The 26,777-nt window shown below is 37.6% G+C and overlaps 1 protein-coding gene across 4 annotated transcripts in view; it reads left to right on the forward strand.

The window, feature by feature from the left end:
• The window catches only part of slc16a2 (solute carrier family 16 member 2), a 181,192-nt gene that overhangs the window by 71,179 nt on the left and 83,236 nt on the right, over positions 1 to 26,777 (forward strand). For all 4 annotated transcript variants that reach the window (XM_039765758.1, XM_039765761.1, XM_039765762.1 and 1 more), the window contains 2 exons: positions 9,122 to 9,266; positions 14,499 to 14,943. In XM_039765758.1, coding sequence (XP_039621692.1) covers positions 9,122 to 9,266; positions 14,499 to 14,943 — 590 coding nt within the window. The remainder of the gene's footprint in view (positions 1 to 9,121; positions 9,267 to 14,498; positions 14,944 to 26,777) is intronic.

The following is a 26,777-nucleotide window of genomic DNA, read 5'->3' on the forward strand; positions in this document are numbered from 1 at the left end:
TGCAATATTATTTAGGAAAATCGCAACATTTTCCTCACCAAAAATTCGGATTATTTGTAAACAAAATCCAGCCTCCTCTCTTTCCTCAAAAACAGTTCAATTACTCTGTCGTACGGATTATCCGTGCGCTTCAGTTCCATCAAAAAGTCCGTTTCTATCGCCATCGAAGCTAATGGTGAAAGTCGAACCTGCCCTGTCGTATTTCTGTTTAAGTTTTAATTCGCTTTAGGGCTGAAAATGTCCGCTCGACAGAAGCAGTGTACACGGGAATGGTCACCGCCAAATATACCAATGTGAACAGCTGCCCCATGCTCTCATTCAGATTTTTCTGATGAAGGAAGTCAAGGAGATCAGTGGGAGATTTTCCTGCAAAGTCATCCATGGCATACATTACAGTCATTTCTGTTTTTAGCCGAGACAGATCAAAAAGCGCTCCGTGGCTCTGGTGTTAAACTGGAGAAGGCTGCATGCGGGAAATTTTTCTTGTATTCCCCAAACCGACTTTTATTCTGTGTTAGAGTGCCTGCACAACGGATTGTGAAGGCCTGTCTGCCTGGCAACAAATGATGGCTGAAATAAATTGGTTAAATTTGTGATTGGTTAAATGCTTTAATACGAACATACATGCCTGGAAGCAGCACAACCATCGGAAAAGCTATGAAAGGAAGCGGACAGACTATTTGGAATTATTTAATAAGTATTCATGGACAAAATATAATTAACATCAGTTTGTGATTCAGATATTTTTACTTATGAATATGCTAAGAACAGTCCTTCACCTGCGAATATTTACCTTATATGGGCAGGCACTCAATTACGTGTGAGGCGTGATGATGCGAGACGCAACTTCGCCTCCCACAGCCATCGAGCTGCAGTCTATTACAGTATATGGACGAAAATAGGTTCCAGTTATATCCATTACGAGTAGAATTTCAAAATGAAACCTGCCCAACTTTTGCAAGTAAGCTGTAAGGAATGAACCTGCCAAATTTCAGCCTTCTATCTACATTGGAAGTTGGAGAATTAGTGATGAGTGAGTCAGTCAGTGAGTGAGTAAATGAGTCAGTCAAGTCAGTCAGTGATGGCTTTCCTTTTTATTAGTATAGACAAAAGAATTTTTCCAAAACATGGACTGACACATTCAACATGTGCTTTTAAGACTGAGGAAAAATAATCAGATTTTGAATTTTGAAAAATGCAAATTAATATGATTATTAGGGATGTATTGATCCCCAATTTTATGTGTTTGATACTAATACGAGTGAAATTTTATGAAGCTCAAAACCTATTTGATACCATGGCAAAAAAAAAGAAATCCCATTAAATGGCTTTTAGTGCCTTTCTCTGTAATAGAATATACAGTAAAATATACATTATAAATTGTAACAGTGGGCACCAGTACATCTCAGGGGAACACACACAAACAAGCACAAACTCACACACACGGAACAATTTTGTAATACCAGTCCAGTTAACCAGCACGTGTTTGTACTGTGGGAGGAAATCTATACAGACATACAAACTCCATGCAGGGAGGACCAGGACTCCAACCCAGATGTCTTTACCATTGTGCCACTATGTCATACATAAACTATTTGTGGTATTCATTATTTTAAAATACAATGCAAAGATGTGACATGTCTGGGGAATTTCAGCATATAGTTAATAAATTGCACAGGTGGTGAACCAGCTGAGGTGGGGAAAGGCTGCAACGTCTCCATACTGGTGGTAAGGCTGTCCTCCTGGCATTGCAAGCAATCTTTGCTTTCATTTGGGAGACTGGCATCAACCCAACTGACTGGAAAATGGGACTTGTTGTTCGTATCTGGAAAGGGAAGGGTGATCACCTGGATTGCAGCAACTACAGGGGGATAACACTGCTCTCGGTGCCGGGTAAGGTCCTTACTAGGGTCGTCCTCAATAGGATCCGTGATCACTTGCTCACCTACCAGTGACTGGAACGGTCTGGTTTTACGCCTAAGAAGTCTATCATCGACCGCATCCTGGCACTGACCGTTCTCATGGAGCGCAAATGCGAATATCTGTAGAGTTTCTTTGCACCCTTTGTCGATTTTTGCAAAGTGTTCGACTCAGTTGATCGAGCCGCCCTGTGGGACATCCTGAGGGTTTGTGGGATCCCCTCGAGGTTGCTGAATATCATGGCTGGCCTGTACACTGGTAGTGTGAGTGTTGTGCAGAGTGGAGGCGGGACCTCTGCATTTTTCCCAGTTGATTCTGGGGTTCGTCAGGGGTATGTTCTTGCTCTTACTCTGTCCGATGCTTGTATTCACTGGGTGTTGGACAAGGTCGTGGGGTCCAGCGACTGTGGGGCATCTGTTGGTGAAGAAAGATTCACAGATCTTGACTTTGCTGACAATGCTGTGATCTTCGCAGAGTCAATGGAGGCTCTGATCAGGATGCTTGAGAGACTGAGTGAGGAGTCTGAGTGTCTGGGGTTGTGAGTGTCCTGGATAAAAAACAAGATCTAGGACTTTAATGACCTCTTGGACACAGCCATCAGCAGTGTGTCTGTTTGCGGAGAGAGTGTTGACCTTGTTGAGAGGTTTATTTACCTTGGCAGTGACATTCATGTCTCTGGTGACTCTTCCTGTGAAGTCAGTAGACGGATTGAGAGAGCATGGGGGGTCATGAGGTCGCTGGTGTGTGGCGCTCCCGTTATCTATGCAAAAGGACGAAGGTCCAAGTCTTTAGAGTCCTGTTGCTTTCTGTCTTGCTATATGGTTGCAAGACATGGATGCTATCCAGTGACTTGAGACAAAGACTGGACTCCTTTGGTACTGTGCCTCTCCAGAAAATCCTTGGGTACCGTTGGTTTGACTTTGTTTCGAATGAGCGGTTCTTCATGGAGTCCCGAATAAGGCACATTACCTGCATTGTGAGGGAGCATCAGTTACGGCACTACGGCCAGGTGCCGCGTTTCTCTGAGGGTGATCCAGCTCATAAGATCCTCATTGTTGGGGACCTAAGTGGCTGGACCAGGCCAAGGAGTCGACCACGTAACACCTGGCTGCGGCAGATAGAGGGTCATTTCTTGAGGGGGGACTGGACTGCGTGTCTGCCTGGGGGGTTGCAAACCGGGATCCAGAGTTGTTTCGCCGTGTAGTGGGTGCGACAACGCACTGTACCAGTGCATGCTCCCCAACTTGACTAGACATGACTTGTTAATAAAGAACAAAATCATAGTGGACTACCTGATTTATCTTACAGGTGCAAATTCAAAATTTATTTTCTAAAATTTCCTCTCCAAATATACTGGTTAAAATTATTACTACAACTAAAATTTCAAACCTTATTATATCTGATTTTAAAATCTTGTTTGTCAGAGAATTACAATTTCAATATATGACACATGGTTTTACAGCGTTCATAACATGAATTCAAACACCTAATGAATGACATAAATGTAGTGTTTGAATATTCATATTCAGCAGTGAAATATGTGTTTTGCCAGTACTGTGTATCTTTTTAATTGTGAATTTCTGTTAACATAGTATATGTCTCTCTATTTTAAAAGGAAATCCTGAGATGAGACTTTCTCAGAGATAATTTAAACTCCTGCGAGAGTTTATTTAGGGTCCCGTGAGACAAGACTTTTTGCCAAGAGATTCTGCCCTCCTCTCAAACATTCCCAACCACACTCACTTCTCATTTGTATGAATGCTATTGTCAGACAGTTCCTGCGCTCTCAGCTCCATGCGGGGTCGGAAATAAAAGACAAAGAGTAGAAGACAAAGTAGAACGTCATAAAGAGGTTCAAAGCGTTGGCGCAATACACATGGAGAGCAGGTTAGAGATTATGAAAGTACTAAAATTCGAAAGTCTCAAAAAACTAATAGTAAAGATCACATTAGCGCTAACAAATTGAAATTATTACTCGGTGAAATAACAGAACAGCGAGAAGAGATTGAATATATAGACATAGGTGATATGACAGAAGTACAGTGACCCCCCCTCACTTATCGCGGAAGTTACATTCCAGACCCATCAGTGATAGGTGAAAATCCACGATATAGAAAGACCATATAAATAAACATTTTTTTATAGATTATGCCTTCAAATACCCCTCCCACATGCTTTAAACACATGTAAACATATTAAAACACACTTTGTAAACACATGTGATATGTGGATGTCGGGCTAAGGATATGACTAACATCTCTCTATTATAAAAAAAAAATCTTGGCAGAAGTCCAGGGAGACGAGGCATGATCTTCTCGGAAGACAATTTGATGTCCCATGAGAGACATTTTAACGTCACGCAAGAGAAGGCAGTGAGACAGAAGGATTGCTGCTGTACAGGCTTTTAAATGATCGACGCGCAGAGTGACAAGCAGAACACGCATCTTGGCAGAAGCAGCACAAAGCCAGTAGCTGATCCATCTGCTTCTCCTTAGTGTGTGTTTATCTCCCCCCTGTTCACAACGCGAGAGACGCGAAGTGGCAGGAGTATAGCTTGCCCCTGGGGGGGGTTGAGTGAAGCAATCGAGACCAGATCATCTTGGAGGAACACTTTGATGATACACAAGACTAGACATTACAACTTTAGGAAGCAAAACCCATGAGATGGTGACTTTTGCACTTCACGCCCTACATACAAACAATTTAAAACAAGTTCACGGACACCTAACCTAGCAGTTGTAGGAATGCTTTTGGCAGACATACTTCAGGTGCTCCCAGCTCTTAAAACAACGACAACCAGAATACGCAGCTCGCCAGAAGAAGCAAGCCAGCAGATGTTCCAAGCACTTCTCCTTAGCGTGCGTTCAGCCCTCACAACCCCTCACCACCCCTTCAGAACGCTAGCGGCAGAGATGCAAAGTGGCAAAAGGACAGCTGCTGTATAGGCTTTTAAATGATTGACACAAAGTGCGACAAGTAGAACACACTGCTGGCCAGCAACAGCAAGACAGCAGCTGAACCGATCGCATGTGTTCAGACCCCCACTTTACAATGCGAGCAGCGTTATAAGAGATTTAACCACGCTCGGGGCAGGAAATAAAGGACAAAGATTGTTTTTACAAAAGTTTTAAAGTAAAAATTAAAATAATGCATATATAACAATTCCCATGAAATAACAATCATTTTAAATTGTTTATCCGATAAACCAAACTTGGGGTGGGCGGCGAAGCGGTGAGCAGAGCCCCTAGTAATAATAATAATAATAATAATAATAATAATAATAGATCCGCGATTTAGCAGGGTTGCAATAGCTGAACCGAGATATAATGGATGATCACTGTATGTAGATATTGTTTGGCTTTAAACTTTAACTTGTAGATCGTCTAATTTGTGTTGCCATCAGGGAAAGTAGTGTTTCTTCCCAGTGAAGAGGCCTATCCGTGAGAATTAAAAGATTTTTTTGTTTGGTGAAAGTGAAATACACATACATGAGAGGCAGAGACGTGAAGTGGCTGGCGTGTAGCGCAGGCCGGGGGGTTGGCGAGTGAAGCGAGCAGGGGGCAAAGCCTCCTAGTAATATTAATAGATGTGCTTTGTGTTTCGAAGCTTTGAAACACTACTACATAAAGTTTATCTTGGTATTAACAAATGAAGCTGCTGTTTTCATCACCAGTGTAGACAAACAAAATAGCCACTTTATTTGAAATTTACCACAGTCCTATATGCATAATTGTGGATGTGTATGTTGTGCCCCCATGACCATGAATTGTGCATGTTGGTTAGACAATGAACTGATGCTTGGAGAGGCATCTGTACACATGCTAAATGCAATCAAACAATTAATACAATACAATACAATTTATTTTTGTATAGCCCAAAATCAAACAAGGAGTGCCGCAATGGGCTTTAACAGGCCCTGCCTTTTGATAGACCCCTAGCCTTGACTCTCTAACAAGACAAGGTAAAACTCACAAAAAAAACTTTTAGGAAAAAAAATGGAAGAAACCTTGGGAAATGTACTTCAAAGAGAGAACCCTATCCAGGTTGGTTGGGCGTGCGATGGGTGTCAAAAAAAGGTGGTAAATACAATACGCAGAACAGAAGACAAGTAATCCTCAATACATTATAATAGTGCAATAGAAATATTACAAGAACAGAGCAGATTTGAACAGTAGATGATATCATATAATATGATTTGGATTTGTTCAGAATCCCGGAGACCTTGGCCATCAAGCTGCCTCCCCCTATTGGCCATTTCACAGCTGAGTCAGCGCTGGGACAGCCAGTCCGATGAAAGGACCCCTCTACCCGATGATTCCTGCGATACTCTATCAGAAAAGACTTTACCTTAGGCAGGCAGAACAACTTGGCAGGTGGGCAGTGGCACATTTGAGTACAGAGAAGAGAAACAGAATAGGTGAGGGTTAGTAACAAATTATAACTATCATGTTACTTATGTTTTTGTACTAATTACTAACAATAGAGAGTCAGTATGTGCAGTTAATCAGCAGCTTTAGTCAGGATATGCTAAACTGAAGAAGTGAGTCTTTAGCTGGGATTTGAAGGCTGAAACCAAAGGGTCATCTTTTATAGTAGCAGGCAGACCATTCTACAATTTAGTGGCCCTGTAACTAAAAGCACGACCTCCCACTGTTATTTTATTAATCCTTGGAATCATAAGCACATTATCATCCTGAGATCTTAATGTATGTTCTGGTTTGTAAGTCATGATAATTTCAGACAGGTAAGCCAGACCTTGGCCATTTAAGGCTTTATATGTTAAAAGGAGGCCCTGCGGTGGGCTTGCGCCCTGCCCAGGGCTTGTTTCCTGCCTTGTACCCTGTGTTGGCTGGGATTGGCTCCAGCAGACCCCCGTGACCCTGTAGTTAGGATATAGTGGGTTGGATAATGGATGGACGTTAAAAGGAGGATTTTTAAGTTTTCCCTAAAGTTAACTGGGAGCCAGTGTAAGGATTTAAGAACTGGAGTTAGGTGTCCGTATTTTCTTGTTCTTGTAATAATTCTTGTACCAGAATTTTGGATTAACTGGAAGCTTAATAAAGAACAGTTTGAAAATCCAGTGAACACCAAATTGCAGTAGCCAATTGTACTGTAAATAAATGCATGAATTAATTTCTCAGAATCCCGCTTATTTAGAAAACACCTTGATTTCCCCAAATTTTTAAGACTGAAGAAACATGATTTAGATAGCTTTGAAATGAGTGTTTTGAATAACATGCTAAAGTCAAAGATAACTCCTAGATTGCAGGAAAATTCAGTAAAATTAATGTTGATTTCAGCCGAGTTAAATGATGACAAAATGTGAAGCCTCCATTCCTTTATCAGGCATGTATAGGACAATGTATTAAAAAGCAATTCATCTGGCAACCGTTTTGTCTCCTCTTACAACTTTTTGACAATACAAATGAATGATTACAACTCACATCTAATAAGTTAAATCATTGTGGTCTCATAGCATTCACAAATCTATTTTCAAAATACTTCCAGAATTAGATAAAAGTGGCAATAACAAAATTGTATACATGTGTTTTAACTTTCTTTAAATGATAAAAAAATTCCTTCCATCACATGGTAAAATTCTCCTGAGTCAAATACGAAGCATTTCCAGGATTTTTTTTCTGAAATTCTTTTGATGTAGTTCTTTAGTATTTTGTAATAACCCAGATAGAAATCACGGTGTACAGGTAGTTGAACTGCAGGAGTCAGTTGACCACAATATAAAGCAGTTGTCAGTGTTTTGGAAGAGCATGGACGCAAAAACCAAAGCTGGTTTAACTATGGCAGGAAAAATTTGAGCAAATGCAGTGAAGTCTAAGGAGAATATACTGGGTTAGATTTTAAGTGTGGAGACAGTTGAGGAGCAGTGGAACAGGTTTAAAAATGTTTTACAAAAAAATTACCTAGTAGTGTGGTATGACTTTTTGGACTTTCAAAACTAGACTTGATGGTATTTTGGATGAATTAAATGGACAGGGCTGGCAAGCTTTGTTGGGATGAATGACCTGTTCTCATCTAGATTGTTATAATGTTCTAATTTCTAATCAGAAACTGTAGTACTGCACTTTTCCGTGGATCAATAAAGCATCTGTGCGCAGTATTTATCTTCTAGTTGTACTACCATCTAGGATGCATTGAAATTTACGTGTAGCTGAGTTTGTTGTGGGTTTCCAAATAGTTCAAAATACCAGAAAGCCATTCTACCAGTTAGTATGACTTATTTACAAAAATACTCCACAGTCCTACTGCCTTTGTTTTAAATGTTTTGAAAATCAAAGCAAACAATTCATATGAAAACACAAAGAAAAATTGATACTACAAGCAAAAATAATGTTCTCGCATATTGTATGTATATTTCTGTTTAAGGAAGAAGTGTCTAGGTTACATTACTTAGAGTTTCTGTTTGTTCTTGCACACACTTGGACCATATTAACAGAAACATACACAGATAAATGTCTGTAAGTTCTTAATGCCTCTTTGTCTAACAGTTTGTTTCTTTGTTGATTTCTATTTACAATCTGAGAACATTCTGTTATAACACAGGGATATAGCTGAAAATTAAGGACATTCCAATAACTTTTTGGCTTATGAGGTAAAAAAAGAACCTTCAATTATCTGTGTTATAACTACATTCTCTTCTAATTCAAACTAAGTAAAAACGTATTTGAATTTACCATTAACTTACAGTAAGAGATCTTGATCATACACAAAGTAATCAAAGTAGGCTTAAGCATTACCATTAGCAGTGTGCCGTGCAATGCACATATCTCTGTTACGTGTTGTTTGGTATGGCATTCATAAAAGCAGTGTTAATGTTTATGATGTGCCATTTTTGGAATTACAAATACAATATATTTTATTATTAAAAAATGTTTTTGACGTATCCTCTTTTGGAATCTCTGAGACACAGTAAACGGACACACAGGCACTATTTCTTTTATTAAGGTGTAGAGGTAAAAATAAGCATACATACATTTGCTTATGTGTATTTTCATGACCACATTGCATGATATGTTTGTGTTTTATTAAATATTTATTTTATTTTCACCATATTTGTTGATGTGTTTGCTACTCTGAGTTTGTCATTGGAAAGTGCATTATATAAAAATAAACTCAGTTGAGATGAAAAAAATCAACAATATACTTCCTTTCACTTTCTAACATGTTTTATATATTTTCACAGCATGGGTAGGTGCGCTAGCCATGGGTATGATCTTCTTCTGCTCCCCAATTGTCAGCATGTTTACAGACCACTTCGGCTGCAGAAAAACCTCAGTGGCAGGGGCATTTGTAGCTTTCACTGGGTTACTTTCAAGTTCTTTTGCCAAGTAAGACTTAAACTTTTTTGTGTTGTTTACGGTACAAAGCAAAAATCTCTCCTTGTTACTTTCCTTAAACCAGAGAAGAAGCACAATGTTAATATAGTTTTAATTTTGTTTAACATTGTTACTTTCACTAGTAAAGCTTTTGGGCTACAATATCACGACAGACAAGATTCATATTTACAGATATCTGTAAATGAATTTCATATGTGTTAAAATGCATTTTAGCTTTTCAGATAGATGAAACACTAATTTGAGATATTGCAAAATAAGATCCTTTAAATGATAAGGTATCTAAAATGCATTTTGAGGTAGCTCATGTGCACTTCAAGATATCTTAGGTATATTTTTATCTATCTCAAAAAAATATCCTGTAGACTTCAAGACATTTTGGGATATATCATATTGAGTTTGTTTGCATTTTAAAATATCTGAAATATCTGAAAATCAATTTATGTTTCTTTCAATAAGACTTCTCATCTTACAATGCATTTCAAATGTCTCAAAATGCACAACAAGTTATTTTTGGATATATTGAAATGCATTTCAGTTATCTCAAAATGGGTAGGAAGTGCATTTGAAATACATTTGGTTGTATTTTAGATAGCTGAAAATAATATTCATGCATCTTAAAATAAAATTCAAAGTACGTTGAAGCACAGCTTAAAATGATTCAAAAGGAGCAGAAACCTACAGTATGTTAACATAGAAGAAAATTAACCTTAAAGAGTTAAAGATGTGTTTTAAATATTTTAAATTTGTGAGAATGTCAAGATATCTGAAATGCATTTTAAAATATCTTGAAATAACATCTAGACTATTCTGAGATATCCTAAATGTAACTCAAAATATCTTAAAATAGCTCTCTATTCAATTGGAAATTATATTGAAAACATGGGTAATTTTACAGTTTTTGTTAAGATATGTTAATATATTAAGGTCATATCTCAAAATACATGGAGGAGGCATTTCAAGAAAACATTTTGTAATATCTGAAATTGTATTTAAAATATCTTAAAATAACATATCTGATATCTGTAATTTGATAAAAGATCTTCAAATGTGTCATGACTCACTTTACTTCATCTTCATTTTTATTTTTCTCTCTTGGTTGCTGTCATGTGGCATTTTATAAATACATTAATTAGTATATAAAAATTGTAATGAAATACAAATGTTTCTACTGTCTAAAAAGACGATTTTTCAAGGAAGAGGAAATGTACCACTTTTACCTTTACTGTTGGGATTCTTCCCATTTACTACACTGAAAGCTTAAATTAACCCTGAAGAGCATTATGTCATTTATGTCATTATAGCAGAAGGAAAAAAATGTCCAGACTCATTTGCATTTTATTTGGGTATATGCCAAATATCTGTTATTAATTAATATAAGATCAAAACTCAGACTAAACAGTTGTTCATTGTTGTCAGCATTTGCTAAAGCATACAGTATATACAGGTAAAATTCCAATACAACGACTATCTTTACAACGAAATTTTCATTACAACAAAGTATTTTTATGGTCCCGACAGCTTCCTCATATGACACGAGTCTATAGAAATCTCATTACTACGAAGTACATTCAGCAGATATTTTCATTACAACGAAGTTCCTAAAAGGCCTTGAAATGCCTGAATGAATCATCCACAGAACAGTTAGTTCTGTGGTTGCCGCTCAGTTGTGCACAATGATCCCCCAAACAGAAACATTGTCATTTTTTTTTTCTTTCTTCGAACTTTCCTCATACTGTTTTTGGTTTTTTTTGCCTTTTTTGTTTCCTGCGGTTTTCAGTGATACCTTTTGCTTATTGCTCGTCAACATTTGAAAAACATCCATTGGAATTTAACTCATTGTCACCCTCCTATAGAAATGGCAGACACGGAAAAACAATAACAGCTCATATTAGAAAAAAAACTTTTTGCAGATTTCGATTGCAGCAAAAAGAAAAAAGACGTTGCCAGTGAATTCAGAATTTTGGCATCGACACTATCAACTTTCTTGAAAGACAGAGCAAAAAAAGAAGAAAAATCTTAGGTTGCAAACGTATGTGAACTGTTGCATTTGAACACGTCGAAAAAGCAGTTTTTAATGTGGTTCAGTGATGCTCATTCAACATACATTCCTATTAATGTGGCACTCATTCAATAAAATGTGAGGTTTGTAAACTCTCTTGGGACCTCCCCCAACTAGACAGCATGCCGAAGAGCGTCCTGAAGTGCGATCTCCGCATCTGTACTGGGCAACAGCAGGCTCACAGATATGCAGCGTCTCTCTGCCAAAGTAAACAGAAAAGATCTCGATGGGTGATTCAAGGTTAGGAGCACGTAAATTTTAAATACAGATAACAGGATTACTTGGTCACTGACCTGGCCACAACCCTGCCTGACTGCTGTGTCTGTGTATAGCAGAGTGGCAGATCACGCTACAATAAATAATTGTGCCATTCCTGTTTCAAGCTGAATAAAGCTGGTTTTGCTAAAGTACTGAGACTAAGCCTCGTCTTTTGGGGTGCAAGACAGGAACTTATAGCGCAACCCCAATCTTTTATGATTTGCTTCTGTGGTGCTTCACTGCAGCGCTGTGAGCCTCCTATTGCCCTGCCCCAGCAACAGACAAACAATCTTCCACAAACGCTGCAATTGCTCTTCAGGATGCACTTCAGCGTGTCGTTCCCATTGGGTGGGGAGTGAGTGTGATCCCAAAAGTGTTCAGAAACCTCACAATATGAAGAAGAAGATGATGCGGCTTATGATTGATAACTGTGCTGCCCACAGCATGACACACATTTAGATAATGTTTATGTTGAATTCCTCCCACCCAATTGCACAGCAGTGCTTCAGCCATTGGATTTGGGCATCATTCGCACCCTGAAAGTGTATTATGGCAAGGAAATGTTGAGAAATATTTTTGTCAGCAAAACTTGTAGGCCGGAGGAGATTAAAATTAACATTAAAGAAGCTATTGAAAAGAATTCAAACGCCTGGACACAAGTTAAAGAAAGCACTATAGTAACAAATACAGAATCTTATTACAATAAATATTTCGTTACAATGAAATATTTTGTAGGTCCCTGGGAGTTCATTGTAACAGAATTTTACCTGTAGTTTATATACAATAATGTATAGGGCTGGAGGGTCATCTGCAGTTACAGAAGAGTATTCCTTAACAAAATGTCACAATAACGTTTTCAAAAGTGAAATACAGAAGTGTTGTATATATAGGGAATGAAATTAAATCTAGATTCTAAAAAAAAATTATAGCAAGGATGCTACCTGCAACTTACAGTGCCCTATGCCATAGTCAGTCAGTCAGTCATTGTCCAACATGCTATATCCTAACACAGGGTCAAGGGGGTCTACTGGAGCCAATCCCAGCCAGGACAGGGTGCAAGCCAGGAGCAAACCCCAGGCAGGGCACAAGCCCACTGCAGTATGCTAATGTTTATTATGTAAAAATACCTTTTGTAATTTAAATGACCAAGTAATATAGTTTACTTCAACAATAAAACATAACAAGAATTATACAATAGAATATAACTATTTTACTTCATCCAAGATTGATGGCAAATCAATACTGAACACAAAGATTTTGTAGGAAAATTATAATTTAGGTTACCTATTCTATATTGACATCACATCCTGTCAGTGTGTTACTGTAGAATTCATTCTTTCATAATTACATAAGCACTTTATGTCATGAAGAAGCTGAAAACAGCTGTTTTGTACCTTGTAATTTAAATGAGATTTAGTAATACCTATCTGTAATTTTACATAGTGCTCAGTATTTTTAAGTACCTATATGTATAGTGCATATGGCAGAGACACCAAAAGAATGCTTTTGTAGAGGTGCTACCAATAAAATAAATTTGTGATATCCAGAGCATTTTTGTGCATATTTTTGAAATAGTCTACCAATTTACAGTGTTAACTAAAAAGAAAGTATTCAGTTAAAAGTATAACTTCACTAAATGATCAGGTAAAGAGGGATACTTAAAAAAAATCAGTATGAAATCTTTTTTTTTTTTTACATTTTCACCATAGTAATCAGATTTTCTCTCTATGAGCAGACTACAAATTCTCAACAAATGTGCAATAGCCATCTTAATAGATGTACGAAATAAAGAAAGTGTTGGAACATCTTTTCTGTTGTCCTTCGTTTCTCAGGTATTCATAACAACTTTTTGCTACATCACAAAATAAGCAAAGCATAGTCACTGGAATTATGAGGCCAAAAATAAAATTAATTTGATTTGAAAGGCTCAACCTATTTCAATAATGGTTATACTGCAGAGGCCACAGATATGCTAGCATTATACTGTTTTTCTCAGACTGCATGAAATGTTTTTTTCTAGGTCTATCATAATTTGATTTTGTTATAATCAGTTTAACATTTTGGTTTTGACCAATTAACTGTGACTGTGTTTTGTTTTGAGCTTGGTTAGCTCTCTGATCATAATTCTGTTAGCTCGCTCTATTTCCTATTTTTTTCTGTCATTCAAAATAAAAAAATGAAACATGTCTGAGCACCTGTTACTTCCCACGTTATCAATAACTTCTAGTTATGCTTGTCCTTATATCTTATAACAGAACATAGGTTTTACTAATAAGAAGTGACCAATCTGTCTATTAAGCTTCTCTTGCTAGTTAATAATTATATTCTCCCAATATCTCATTGAGTTGTTAGGGTTTCTGCTTCAAATATAAGAGGTTGTTCTCCAAGGCCTTACAGCATGCAACTTTCTTCTTTACTAAACATAATAATTAGAATTTAATTAGCTTAGCCCACTCAATGGTTGATTTTAGATAGTACAGGTATTAAGGAGAGCACTTTTAAACCTTTTAAGAATAAAAAATCAACCTTGATTTTCAGTTTTTTTGTTATAAAGCCAAGGATTTTTTTCTGTCTCCAAGTATTAATTTTGTAGAATTTTTATACAATATGAGATATTCCAAAAAAACACTGTTGGTATGTGTCAAAAAAAAATAAACCCCAAACAGACACAAATTCCTTTTTAGTCTATTTAAGATTAAAATAATCCATTCTCAAAAGTGTTGAGGATGTTATGACAACCTAAAATCTAACATGATGGCAATATCTTGAACACTTATGATGAAAGTAATATTGTTACTTATGAATTTTTATTATTTTTACCTTAATAATGTATATTACAAAATGTGTCTGTTATGTGACCATTATTCTTTATTATAAGTATTATTATTTTTTTCCTTTTCAAACAGTTCCTTGGGAATGCTGTATTTCACCTATGGCATCTTATTTGGTTGTGGATCTTCTTTTGCTTTCCAGCCATCATTGGTCATCCTAGGCCACTACTTCCGTCAAAACCTGGGATTAGCAAATGGCATTGTGACAGCAGGCAGCAGTGTGTTCTCTATTGCACTGCCTTTTCTCTTGAAAAAAACAGGAAATGCTCTTGGACTCAGTGTTACCTTCCAGATACTTAGCCTATTTATGATAATCCAAGCACTTCTGTCCCTTACATTTCATCCATTGCTACCTAAAGCACAAAACCTTTCTAATGATGAATCAAACATGGGCAAGAGATGCCTTGAGAAGTTAAAGAACCATTTTAATATCAGTGTGTTCCACATATACACCTACAGAGTCTGGGCATTTGGGGTGGCATTTGCAGTCCTAGGATACTTTGTGCCTTATGTTCATTTGGTAAGTGGTTCAATTTAAATTTTTAACCAATAAACTATTTTTTTTTGAGATTTATTAGAATATGGTCTATTTAATGAAACAGTTCTTGTCTAAAAAGTATGTACCTATTTAGATCTTCTTTGACTTGTCACCTCATGACAGCTTCTCTTGGATGAAATGTGTAGAGTATTTATAAACTGAATAAGACATGGTATGACAGAGAAAGAAACAGTTATGCTACAGAATGAAGAAACATTCTGTTACAAATAAATGAACAGAAAAGTGAAGATGATTTTCTTAAGGGATGATCAAAAGATTTTAAGCCTCATCTGTTAAAATATACACCAGTAAAACTAAATGCTTTACTTTTCAAAGTAAACCCTGTGACTTCTTATAATGCTTTGCAAAGCTTATAAAGCTTTTCAATACCACTTTTTGTCGGACTGGTGTATCCACTCTTTTTTAAGTACTGCAACTTGATGTAACTATAACTTGGCCTAATGTAGTCTATGGTCAGGTCAAGTTAAGTAAAGTGGCTTTATTGTTTTTCCACCTATACCCATTATTGCAATATACAATGGTATGAAGTAATGTTCCCCAGGACCACAGCAACTGATTAAATATACTATAAATTAAAAAACAAATAAACAAATACATGGTAAATGAGTAGATAGTAATAATTTGAAATAAATTGTAATAAATAAATAAGTAGTAACAAATAATAACAACTAATAATAACAATAAAAGCAGTAACAAATGTAACAATTGTACTGTATGTAAATAAACTACTAGGGGCAGATTTGAGGGCAGTCTGCACAGCTAAGGGGTAGAAGCTGTTGTAGAACCTGGCAGGTGGAATACTACAGAACCTTCTATCAGATGGAAGTTGGATAAAGAAACCATAAAATTGGGTGGGGGAGGTCCTCCACAATGTTGTATGCTTTCTAGATGAATCTTAATAAAGATGTCTTTAATGGAGGAGAGTGAGGTCCCAATGATCTTTTATGCTATGTGCACTTTCCATTGTAGAACTCTGAGTCGTAGACACTGCCCCCATATAGGTACCCCTATAGAGTCTGGTGAAAATGGGGGGAGGTTGTATTGCTTTCCATAGCTACTGAAGGATGTGGAGATGCTGCTTCTCCTTCTTTACTATGGAGTTGGTGTTAATTAACCGAGTAAGGTCAGCTGACAGGTGCACATCAAGGAATTTGGTGCTCTTGACCAATTCCTTTTGAGAGGCCTTAATGTAAAATAGGGTGTGATCAGCATGGGCTTTCATGAAGTCAACAATCATCTCTTTCTTCTTGTCCAGTCTGCTGTCACTGTCCTGCTCCACTGACAGACTGAGGAGATCGTTCCTCCCCCACGCTATACGACTCTTCAGTTCTACCCGCAGGGGTAAATGTTAACGTTAACATTATACAAAGTTATTGTCTGTTTTTATCACTCTTCAATTTAATATTGTTTTTTATCAGTATGCTGCTGCTGGAGTATGTGAATTTCCCCTTGGGATTAATAAAGTATCTATCTATCTATCTATCTATCTATCTATCTATCTATCTATCTATCTATCTATCTATCTATCTATCTATCTATCTATCTATCTATCTCAGCAGAGGATTTTTAAATCTCTATTGCAGTTATCATTTGGTTCTTGATCACTTCCCTGACCAAGGCCTTTCTTGCCCAGTTACTCAAATTTTCTGGATGGCCAACTCTAGGAAAGTCCTGGGGCCTCATGTATAACGCCGTGCGTAGAACTTGCACTATAACATGGCGTAAGCACAAAAGCCGAAATGTGCTTACGCACAGAAAAATCCAGATGCAGGAATCTGTGCGTACTCCAACTTCCACGTTCTTCCGCTACATAAATCCCGATCAGCGTGAAAACTAACGCTCGTGCACGTGCATTATGTAACGCCCCAGCTCCTCCCAGAATTACGCCTATTTGAATATGCAAATCAATATAAATCGCCCTTAAGCGCAGCCGTCTGTGAAAAGACAATGGGAAAAGCACGGGGGGAAACATAAGAATTTCAGAGAAAACCAAGTGAAGGCAAAGGAAAAACATACTATTTGTTCAAATAAGCCGTGGTATAATCAACAAAAGGAAGTTGATCGAGTGGCATAGTGTGTTGGAGAAACATGAAAGCTCACATTCACAAATCGCACAGTGCCGGAAATAAAAAAGAAGTCACATATCAAAGTCGCCATGGAAAGCCGAGTTGTAAGCCCACTGTCTGAGTGTCATATGAAAGCTTATTAGGGTACAGAGAAAAAGCCACACGGTGGGGAAAAAGCACGAAATGTCCACTTCAATCTCGACATTTCCACTTTAATCACGTAGTTTATTTTGTCATTAAAGTAGAACATCATAAAATTCATCTTAAAATTGTTTAATTAACCAGTTTCTAAAATCACATCATAATTAAAGTAGCACGTTAAATGCTTTGTTTTGTATTTGATTTTCTATGTGCTCTATGTGTGTGAATCACTACTTGCTTCTTAAACCGGCTCTCTTCCTCCAACTGGACACAGAGTCCATTACATTCCTGATATTACAGCTCTCTGAATAACTAAAATACTGAGATGTATACGTGATGTCATTTTCATGATGATAGGAGTTAAAGCACGTTATTAAACATGTTTCACTTCGATGAAATAATTTATTGCAGCAGTACTCAGGGGCGGCTCTAAGCTTGTGGTGGCACTGGGCAGAGGAAGAATCGGTGGCTCCTTCACCCGCCAATGTCATTCACGGTGGATGGCCACGTATGTTGCAAAAACTAGCCGCCTCGTGCTCATGACACAAGCATTTAACTTTTGCCGAAATTTGTCGCTGCGTTTTTAGATGTGTTGTTTTTTTCTCTTTCTGTTTTATATTTAATATATATTGGCGTAGCCGTCACTGCAGTCAGTGCTTTTCTTTCCCCAAGTAACTGATCGCCATACAATCAGCTCTGTAATAGACATTAAGCCATCTGTAAGCTTAGCACCGATTCTTCAAAACGTTTAAAGAACATTGAAATATCGTCGTAGTACATGTTTAATTATTCTATCCTTAAAGACACTCCCAGTGAAGAATATAGATTATTTAAATGAAGTTAAAGTTTTATCTGTATAATTTAACAAACATATTTTGCTGCATTTCACCTTAAAAATGATATCGTCATCATATGTAAATACGCGCTTTATAAAGTGGCCCAGGTTGTGAGATATTATAACTGTAGTGCAAGTTTACAGTGGGGTGATTGTACTTCTAAGTACAAACAGTTCCACAAGGAGCACTTGATTGGCTGCATTTAAAGTTCTTGGGATTAAACTGTTTTGAACCGCGAGGTCTGTACAGGAAAGGCTTTAAAACGTTTTGCCGTGGCTGAGGTAGCGTGTGCCTGATGCTGTATACCGATAATTCTCTTTCCGATCAGCTGCTGCTGTGATTCACACTCAGATACAGTGATATAAATACTCCGAGTGGTGCAGTGAGAGAAATATGGAAAAAGATGATCCGCTGTGGCAACTCCTAACGGGAGGAGCTGAAAGAAGAAGAAGAAGAAGAAGGTGCAGTGAGAGTAACAACGCTAAAGCAGTTATGGCATTTGGAATACTATGGCTGTTCCCTGGACCATTATATTGTTACGAGTTAATTACAATCAGATGCATTACACTAATAAACAATATGCGGTTAGTTTCAGTGTATTTATAAAGCCGCGTCATGAAAATAAACAGTAACCACACAAGAACAGTAGCACTGCTTTGACGCTAGGTGCTGCCAGTTTGCAAAACCGAGCGGAGAACTTGCGTACGACAAGGCATGAGGTACCGTGGAAAAGTGCGTGGCTTTACGCCAAGTGCAGGTTTTATACATCGCGATTTGAACGTGGAAAAGTTCTTACGCAACATTTCTGTGCGTACGCACCGTTTATACATGAGGCCCCTGGTGATTCCAGACTCCTTCCGTTTCATAAACACTGAGGCCACTGTGCTCTTGGGAACATACAAAGCTTTACAATGGTTTTATACCATTGTTCTGATCTATGAATCACCACAATTTTATAGTGGAGGCCTACAGAGAGTTCTTTGGACTTAAGGCTTGGTTTTGCCTTTTTAATCTACAGTAAGTCCAGTCACTTCAGTTTACCTCTGGTGGACTCCATTTCTAGACACATCTTAAGAATAATTAAAGCAAACAGGATGCACCTGACTACAATTTGAGTGCCACAGTAGATGGTCTGAATATAATTGAGAGTTTAATTTTTTAAGGTTTAATACATTTGCAAATATTTATTAAAACATGTTTTGACTTTATGGGTTATTGGGTGTAGATTGATGGGCTAAGATGGCAAATTTATCTATTTAATATTGAATGTACAACACAGTAAAATGTGCAGAAAATAAAGCCATCTGAATGCTTTCTTAGTCCATTGTACAGCATATATAGTGAGACCAGATGTGGGAGTGAGAGAAGGTTGTGAGGTTGCAGCTGAGGGTCACAGTTTTTCTTCTTCTGAGTTGGACACTTCATTTCCAAAAAAGGATAATAGCATTTATTTGAACTTGTTGGCTTTATCTATTACTCTCCAGTATTAATCATACCCTTGACTATATTTCCCTGCTGGCAACAGTAGAATGATAAGTTGTTGTAGGGAAGACCTAGGTTCCAGGCAATAGATTTGCAGGTTCAGCTTAAGTTGTATACAGTTACCTGTTGGCTCAAGGATAACAAACAAGACCATAGTGAAAATTACAATTTTACATAGTAACAGTGTTCTCTCCTTAGTAATTGACACATCTACCTCCAAAATATTCTTGGCTACTTCTGTATGATTTTAAAAACAGAGCTTATTGAAAATTGTTTAAAAGGTTATATTGGCTCCACTCTTCGGTCTGGCTGCAGCTATTCAAATGATACCATATGCACCTACTACCACTTGTCAGTGGTCTTTTGCGAAGATAAATCATAATTACCATCACACTTTGAATATGTTTTTGTATACCTCTGTGGTGTAAGTGCTGTTACGTAAAGGTTTACTGTATTCTTTTTCTCAGCATAAAATTAATTATATGTGTATTTTTGTAAAGGAGAATATTGTAATGTGTTTTTTTTCCTGCCTAACAGTGAATTCAGTGTTGAGCAGATGAATGTAGACACTTTCCTTCTGGAATAACTTAGGAATATCACAGAATTCAAATCAGGATGAAATTCCTTTTATATGGAAACAATACAAAATAACATTATGACAGATCACAACTCTGCACAAATTAATCAAATAACATGGCCCAGGGGTTACCAAACTTTAAACAGTAAGTTTGACATTTTCTAAATCAAAGTTATTTTTTTCACAGTTGTAGTATGTATTAGTTTGCCACATATAATTGCCTTCTAAATTGAATGACACATTTTTAAAAATTACTAACCCTTGCTTTTTATAAGGGAACTGATGGGTCCCATTCTGAACAAAAGCCTTAAAACTTTTTCATGTCAAAAATGTTGTTGAATATTCATCCGTATCTCAAGATTACATGTTGTGAAGTTCGGGGCATGTACAGCCGCCCTAACCATGACACAGACAGTCTGAGACACAAATTCCCACACAGCACACCTTTATTTATACATGGGGGCGCTTCCTTTGCAATGTGCAGAGCAAACAGCACAGTATAAATCTGCAGAGCACAGTCTTTATTGCCTCCACTCCTCCTCACAGACTTTATCCTTCTTCCTTCTGACTCTGGCCATTGAGTAGTGGCGACTGGCCCCTTTTATATAGCACCCAGAATGACTCCAGGTTCCCAAGGACCTTCTTCCTGTAGTACTTCCTGGTGTAGCAGAAGTGCTGCCAAACAGGGTCCTGCAAATGTCCAGGTGCCCCCTGGCAGTGGCCATGGACCCCAGTAGATTTAAACTTCCAGGCTCCAAATTTGTGACCCCGCTGTAAGCCAAAGGGCAGCCTTCAAACGGTCCAGGGAAGAAAATTTCCTGAAAATGCCACAATAGTTATTGCTAAACAGCCTATCCTTGTCATTTTAATAAGGTAAAAAGACTATATACTTCACTTCACTGCTCATCTTCCTCCACAGCACTTTTTATGGCCGGGGACATGGATTTACCTCAGAAAGTCCAAGCATCATTATTAATACTGAATGTTGATTACTAGATGTGTATTTCTGCCTCTGTTGTATAGGCTACTGAACAATAATAATTGAAAAAGTCACACAATTGCTTATATTCTTTATGGAAGGATATTTTGTTATTTTGCAAAGATACAGTATTACCTACTTCTCATATATTAATATCATACATGTGTGCATCAGTGGGAGATAAAATTGAGCAAGCATGCAGCATACAAATAAAGAGACAAGAACTAAAAAGACATTATAGGCATACATGCAACCCTAGCCCACTTATCCAGGATAGGGTTGCTGGACAACTGGAGCAGCATTAGGCATAAGGCAGGAACAATCCCTAGACAGGGCACCAATCCATCTCAGGGCAAACACATTCATGCACATGCAAACACAGATATGTTAGTGACACTTTAGCAATGCCAATCTATCTAACCTGCATGTGCTCAGACTATGGGAGGAAACTGCAGCACCTTGGGAGAACATTCAAATTCCATGTAGGAAAACCCAGACACAAACTCCAGACTCCTTCACTGTGAGAGCTCTAGCTCTACGAATGCACCACATGAATAATAATAACTAGCAAAATACCCGCGCTTCGCAGCGGAGAAGGAGTGTGTTAAAGAAGTAATGAAAAAGAAAAGGAAACATTTTGAAAATAACATAACATGATTGTCAATGTAATTGTTTTGTCACTGTTGTGAGTGATGAGTGTTGCTGTCATATATATATATATATATATATATATATATACTGTATATATATATATATATATATATATATATATATACACACACATATAAACATATATATATATACATATCCATACATATATACATATACACATATATATGCACACACACATATATACACACAAATACATAAATATATATACATACACACACATATATAAACATATATATACATATACATACATATCTACATATATGCATACTGTATACACACACATACACATATATATACTGTATATATATATATATATATATATATATATATATATATATATATATACACTCTTTGGGGTGCGAGCAACTGTTGCTGGGCGTGGCAGAATCCATCAAAGAAGAAAAATGAAAACATTATTTGTACAAAATCTTAATTTATTTATCCATTCCTAAATAATTAAATGGGCAGGCTATTTCGTATCAGTGCGATACACTGTTTGTTAAAACGGATGACTTCCGCTCTTACGTACAAGTCTGTGTGGATATTATGATCTATCGTATCTGTTCAAGTTCTATTTAAATTTCAAATAGAAGGAATTTTTATTTAGTCGACAGAAATGTCTTTGGTAGGAATGTAAGTTAAATATAGGCATCACTGCATAAATTTTTCTTCCATACAAATGTAAAGAGTAAATTCGCCTTACATTCCAACCAAAGATATTTGTGTCGACTAAATCAGGGTGTCAAACTCAATTGCACAGGGGCCAAAATCCAAAACACATATTAGGTCGCGGGCCGAACAGGATAAACATTTATTGAACACACTAAAACTAAACTTTTAAAACTTTACTTTTTTGAACATAAATATGAATAAAAACAGGCAGGAATATTATTCCGGAATAAATCAACTCAAACCTTAAATAATTTATAATATTTTGCTCTCCATAAAAATATATCCTGTCTAAATTATACAAGTTAGAAATAAAGTAAACGTTAAAAGAACAAACATTCAAATTTCTTTACTCTTATGTAATTTTATATAAAAAATAAACTTAAATTTTAAATATCCCAAAATATTTTGCTCTCCATAAAAATATATCCTGTCAAAATTATACAAATTCAAATATGAACATGCTGCATAACAAAACCTGGAAATATAAATAAAATGTGTTCTTTTCAGCAATAACAAATCAAATCATTCAGTTGTCTTTGCTCTTATGTCATTTTATCAGAGCTGGACATCTGGCATCTTTTTTTGGCAAGAAGTTCTTTATGTTTGGTGTGAGGTTCTGTGTTGTGGAGATTCTCAGGATGGACTGCAGGTGCTCATCAGTGAGGCGACTCCTGTGTGCTGTTTTGTTAGTCTTCATCACTGAGAAGAGCTTCTCACACAGATATGTGCTACCAAACATGCACAAGGTTCGAGCCGCATGTAGACGAGCTGGAGCATTTCTGGGAATGGAGTGAATAAACTGTGCGGGCCCTGCAGTATCGTACTTTGCCTTCAGTGTGCCATTACACTGCAGCTCAATCACCTCCATCTGAATCTGCACAGGTGCAGTTTCCACATCGACTGCAAATGGGTTGTGAAACAACTCAAAATTCTTTTTTGTTCTTCAAAGTCACCAAAGCGCCGGGCGAACTCAGTGCGCAGTGTGCTCAGTTTATGAGCAAAGTGCGTATTTGGGAACACCGTAGTGCCGACTTGGTTCAACATTACTTGGCAACAGGGAAAGTGGGGCAAGTTGCACTGGTGCATTTGTGTCTCCCATAAAAGCAGCTTCACTTGAAATCACTTTGTGATTTTGCACGGGTAAAACGTCTGCTGAAGTGTCAGATTCTTCTTTAACTCTTCTACTTTCTGTATCTTCTGCATTGCATTCAGGTCTTTCAGGTTATCCTGATGTTTTGTGTCATAGTGCCGTCTTAGATTAAATTCTGTACTTACAGCCACATTAGCTCCACAAATGAGACACGCGGGTTTACCGGCAATGTCAGTAAACATATACTCAGCCTCCCATCGGTTTTTAAAGGCTCTATTTTCAGAATCAACTTTTCTCTTTGGCATCGTGTGGGCTAGCTTCGCAATAACTTGCAGCATCATAAGCTAGACTTGATTAACGCGGTAAGTGTTCGGCAAGGCAGCTGAAGCGCTGCATTATGGGATCTGTAGTTCGTTGTGTTACCAGCGCTTCATATCCCCGGGCCATTAATAACAATAATATATAAAATTATCTCGCGGGCCGGATATAATTACATGCCGGGCCAGATGTGACCCGCAGGCCTTGAGTTTGACACATATGGACTAAATAGAACTTGAAAAGATATATTTTTTCGAATGTGATCGTGCAATTCAGATCGAGTTGACGCGCACTACAGTACATCGAGCCCGCGTGCTATTGTGGTTTTGCCTGCGTGCCTCAATAAGTCACCCTCCCCTCGCTCTTACTTTTTTACCGTTCATCTAATGAATACACTGAGTATGGCTTTACCAAATCAATCATTGATAAAGTATACATTATTCATAAAGCTTCAATTGGTGACCTGTCTTTCTGTGTTAACCTCATATTTTTTCATACGTCTCAAACCAAGTGGATGCGAGGGTAAAATGAATCGGGAAGCGCATCCCCTTTCGGGAATCGAACCTTGGCGCTAGAGGTGAAGCCTCTACCATTGCGCCACGGCGTGTGGTTCGTCTATTTAATCGTATGTAGATCGGGGTATATATATACATATATATATATACCCGCGCTTCGCAGCGGAGAAGTAGTGTGTTAAAGAAGTTATGAAGTTATGAAAAAGAAAAGGAAACATTTTAAAAATAATGTAACATGATTGTCAATATACAATAATTGTTTTGTGAGTGTTATAAGTGTTGTCATTATTTCTTTCAATCAGGTTCGTATTTGTAGGATGTGTTGTGTTCAAGTTACATTACGTGTTTGTCAATCCTTGTAAAGATAACAGGTTTCATTCATCAATTCGTTTCTTACTGCATCAATAAACAGCTCGTCTTCCTCTTTATCTGAGACGTGACACACTGCATGCACAGGTTTTTTTTTTACAGTGTGTTCCTTTAGCGGGACATTGACTTTTTCCTTCATGTGCTTTGTTTCCGCAGTAGCTGCACTTATGAATATGCTTGTATGTATCACACGCTTCATATTTTTTTGCTGCCTTCTCAATTGTGTAATTCGGTTTTTGTTCAGCACTCTTTGGAACTGTTGCATTTGTCTGTGCACTGCGTCATTTCACGTGAGCCACTCGGTGTACATGCGTCGAAGGTTTCCAGCTGTACTGGTGCCATCTTGTGCGATGTTAGCTAAGACCCGGCACTTAAAAGTTTCTCTCGCAGTTTCGCCGAGTTTGTGCCAAACACCAGCCTGACGATCTCATCTTCCTATGCATAATCGCAATCCTTCCCCCGTGAATATTTAGCGGCAGTGTTTCTATTGGATTGTCGCTGACAGACGGCCTTATATGGGCAGGCACTAAATTACGTGGGAGGCGTAACTCCGCCTCCCACAGACATTGAGCAGAAGTCTATTATAGTATATGGACGAAAAAATCGGTTCCAGTTATGACCATTACGCGTAGAATTTTGAAATGAAACCTGCCCAACTTTTGTAAGTAAGCTGTAAGGAATGAGCCTGCCAAATTTCAGCCTTCTACCTACACGGGAAGTTGGAGAATTAATGATGAGTGAGTGAGTGAGTGAGTGAGTGAGTGAGTCAGTCAGTGAGGGCTTTGCCTTTTATTAGTATAGATAATAATAATATGCTTTCATCAATACCATCAATCTATTAATTTATACATATATCTTATCTGCTATAGACATAATAATGATAAAAATAATATAAATATCAATCTTCCTTACATACTTTCTGTTGTTACATTTGTTTCCCTGTGTTCTCGCTTTCATTATCCGTCAAATGTCTTACTTTGTATACTAAAGAGTAAATTTGTGTAAAGGACTTGTTTTCCACTCTTTTAACTTGCCTCTCAGTCAATTTAAGTTTTTACTCAACTCTTAAAGGTTTGGAGCACGCGATGATACAGCGCATTGCCACACTCACTCATAATTTCAAATGGTTAGGATATTCCTAGAACCACCAGTACAAAGTTCTGTTGCCTGTTCCTTAGATATGTACAGGGTGGAATAATTCATGCCTTTCTCAGAGCACTTACTTGCAATAGTCTAAACCAGGGGTGCCCAATGCGTCGATCGCAATTGACCGGTAGATCGCAGTGGTAGTGCAGGTAGATCGCATTGCATTAAAAAAAAAAAAATTTTAAACGTTAGTCTATCATATATCCTCCCTATGGCATTTGCCACTTGATTGACATACAGGGCGGCCAGTCTGAGATCTCTTTTCTTCTAACACACTGGTCATCCCGCACGCACGATCAAACGTGCAAGCTACTGCAAAACTCAGGCTGTGATCTAGTTAGCCTTCCAATTTATATCGACTAAAGAAGGGATTTTAAAAAAAATTGTTTGGGGAGGGTATGGGCTGGATTTGGAACTGGAAGAGGATTTTTTTTCTCACAATGTCACAATTAAAGTGCGTTTGTCTGATCTGTCAATCTATCATTGCTATTCCAAAGAAGGAAAATGTGGAAAGGCACTTTCGAACTTTTCATAAAAACTATGAAACTGACTTCCTTCCAAAAAGCGATCTGAGAAAGAGAAAGGAGAGGGAACTAAAATTGCAGTTAATCGGACAGCCGTCATTTTTTACTCGGCTGAATTCAAAAGCAAAGGCAGACACACACTGAAGCATCATTCCGGGTGAGTCACTTAATCATTAAGTATAAGAAGTCCTTCCAAGATAGAGAAATGATAAAAATAGGCCTTCGTTGAGACAGATGGCTAGGGAGAAATTCCTGCTGAGATTTCAAGACCCCTGGCCGGAGAAAAATGAGTTTCTCCTTGTCATTAAATATACAGAATACAAGAAACTTAATAATGATCAATGGCCACTAGACTTGGCATTTTTTTTCCGATCTGACCAACATGTTGAATGAGCTTAATTTACAGCT

This window comes from Polypterus senegalus, chromosome 10, assembly GCF_016835505.1.
Source record: "Polypterus senegalus isolate Bchr_013 chromosome 10, ASM1683550v1, whole genome shotgun sequence".
NCBI lineage: Eukaryota > Metazoa > Chordata > Cladistia > Polypteriformes > Polypteridae > Polypterus > Polypterus senegalus.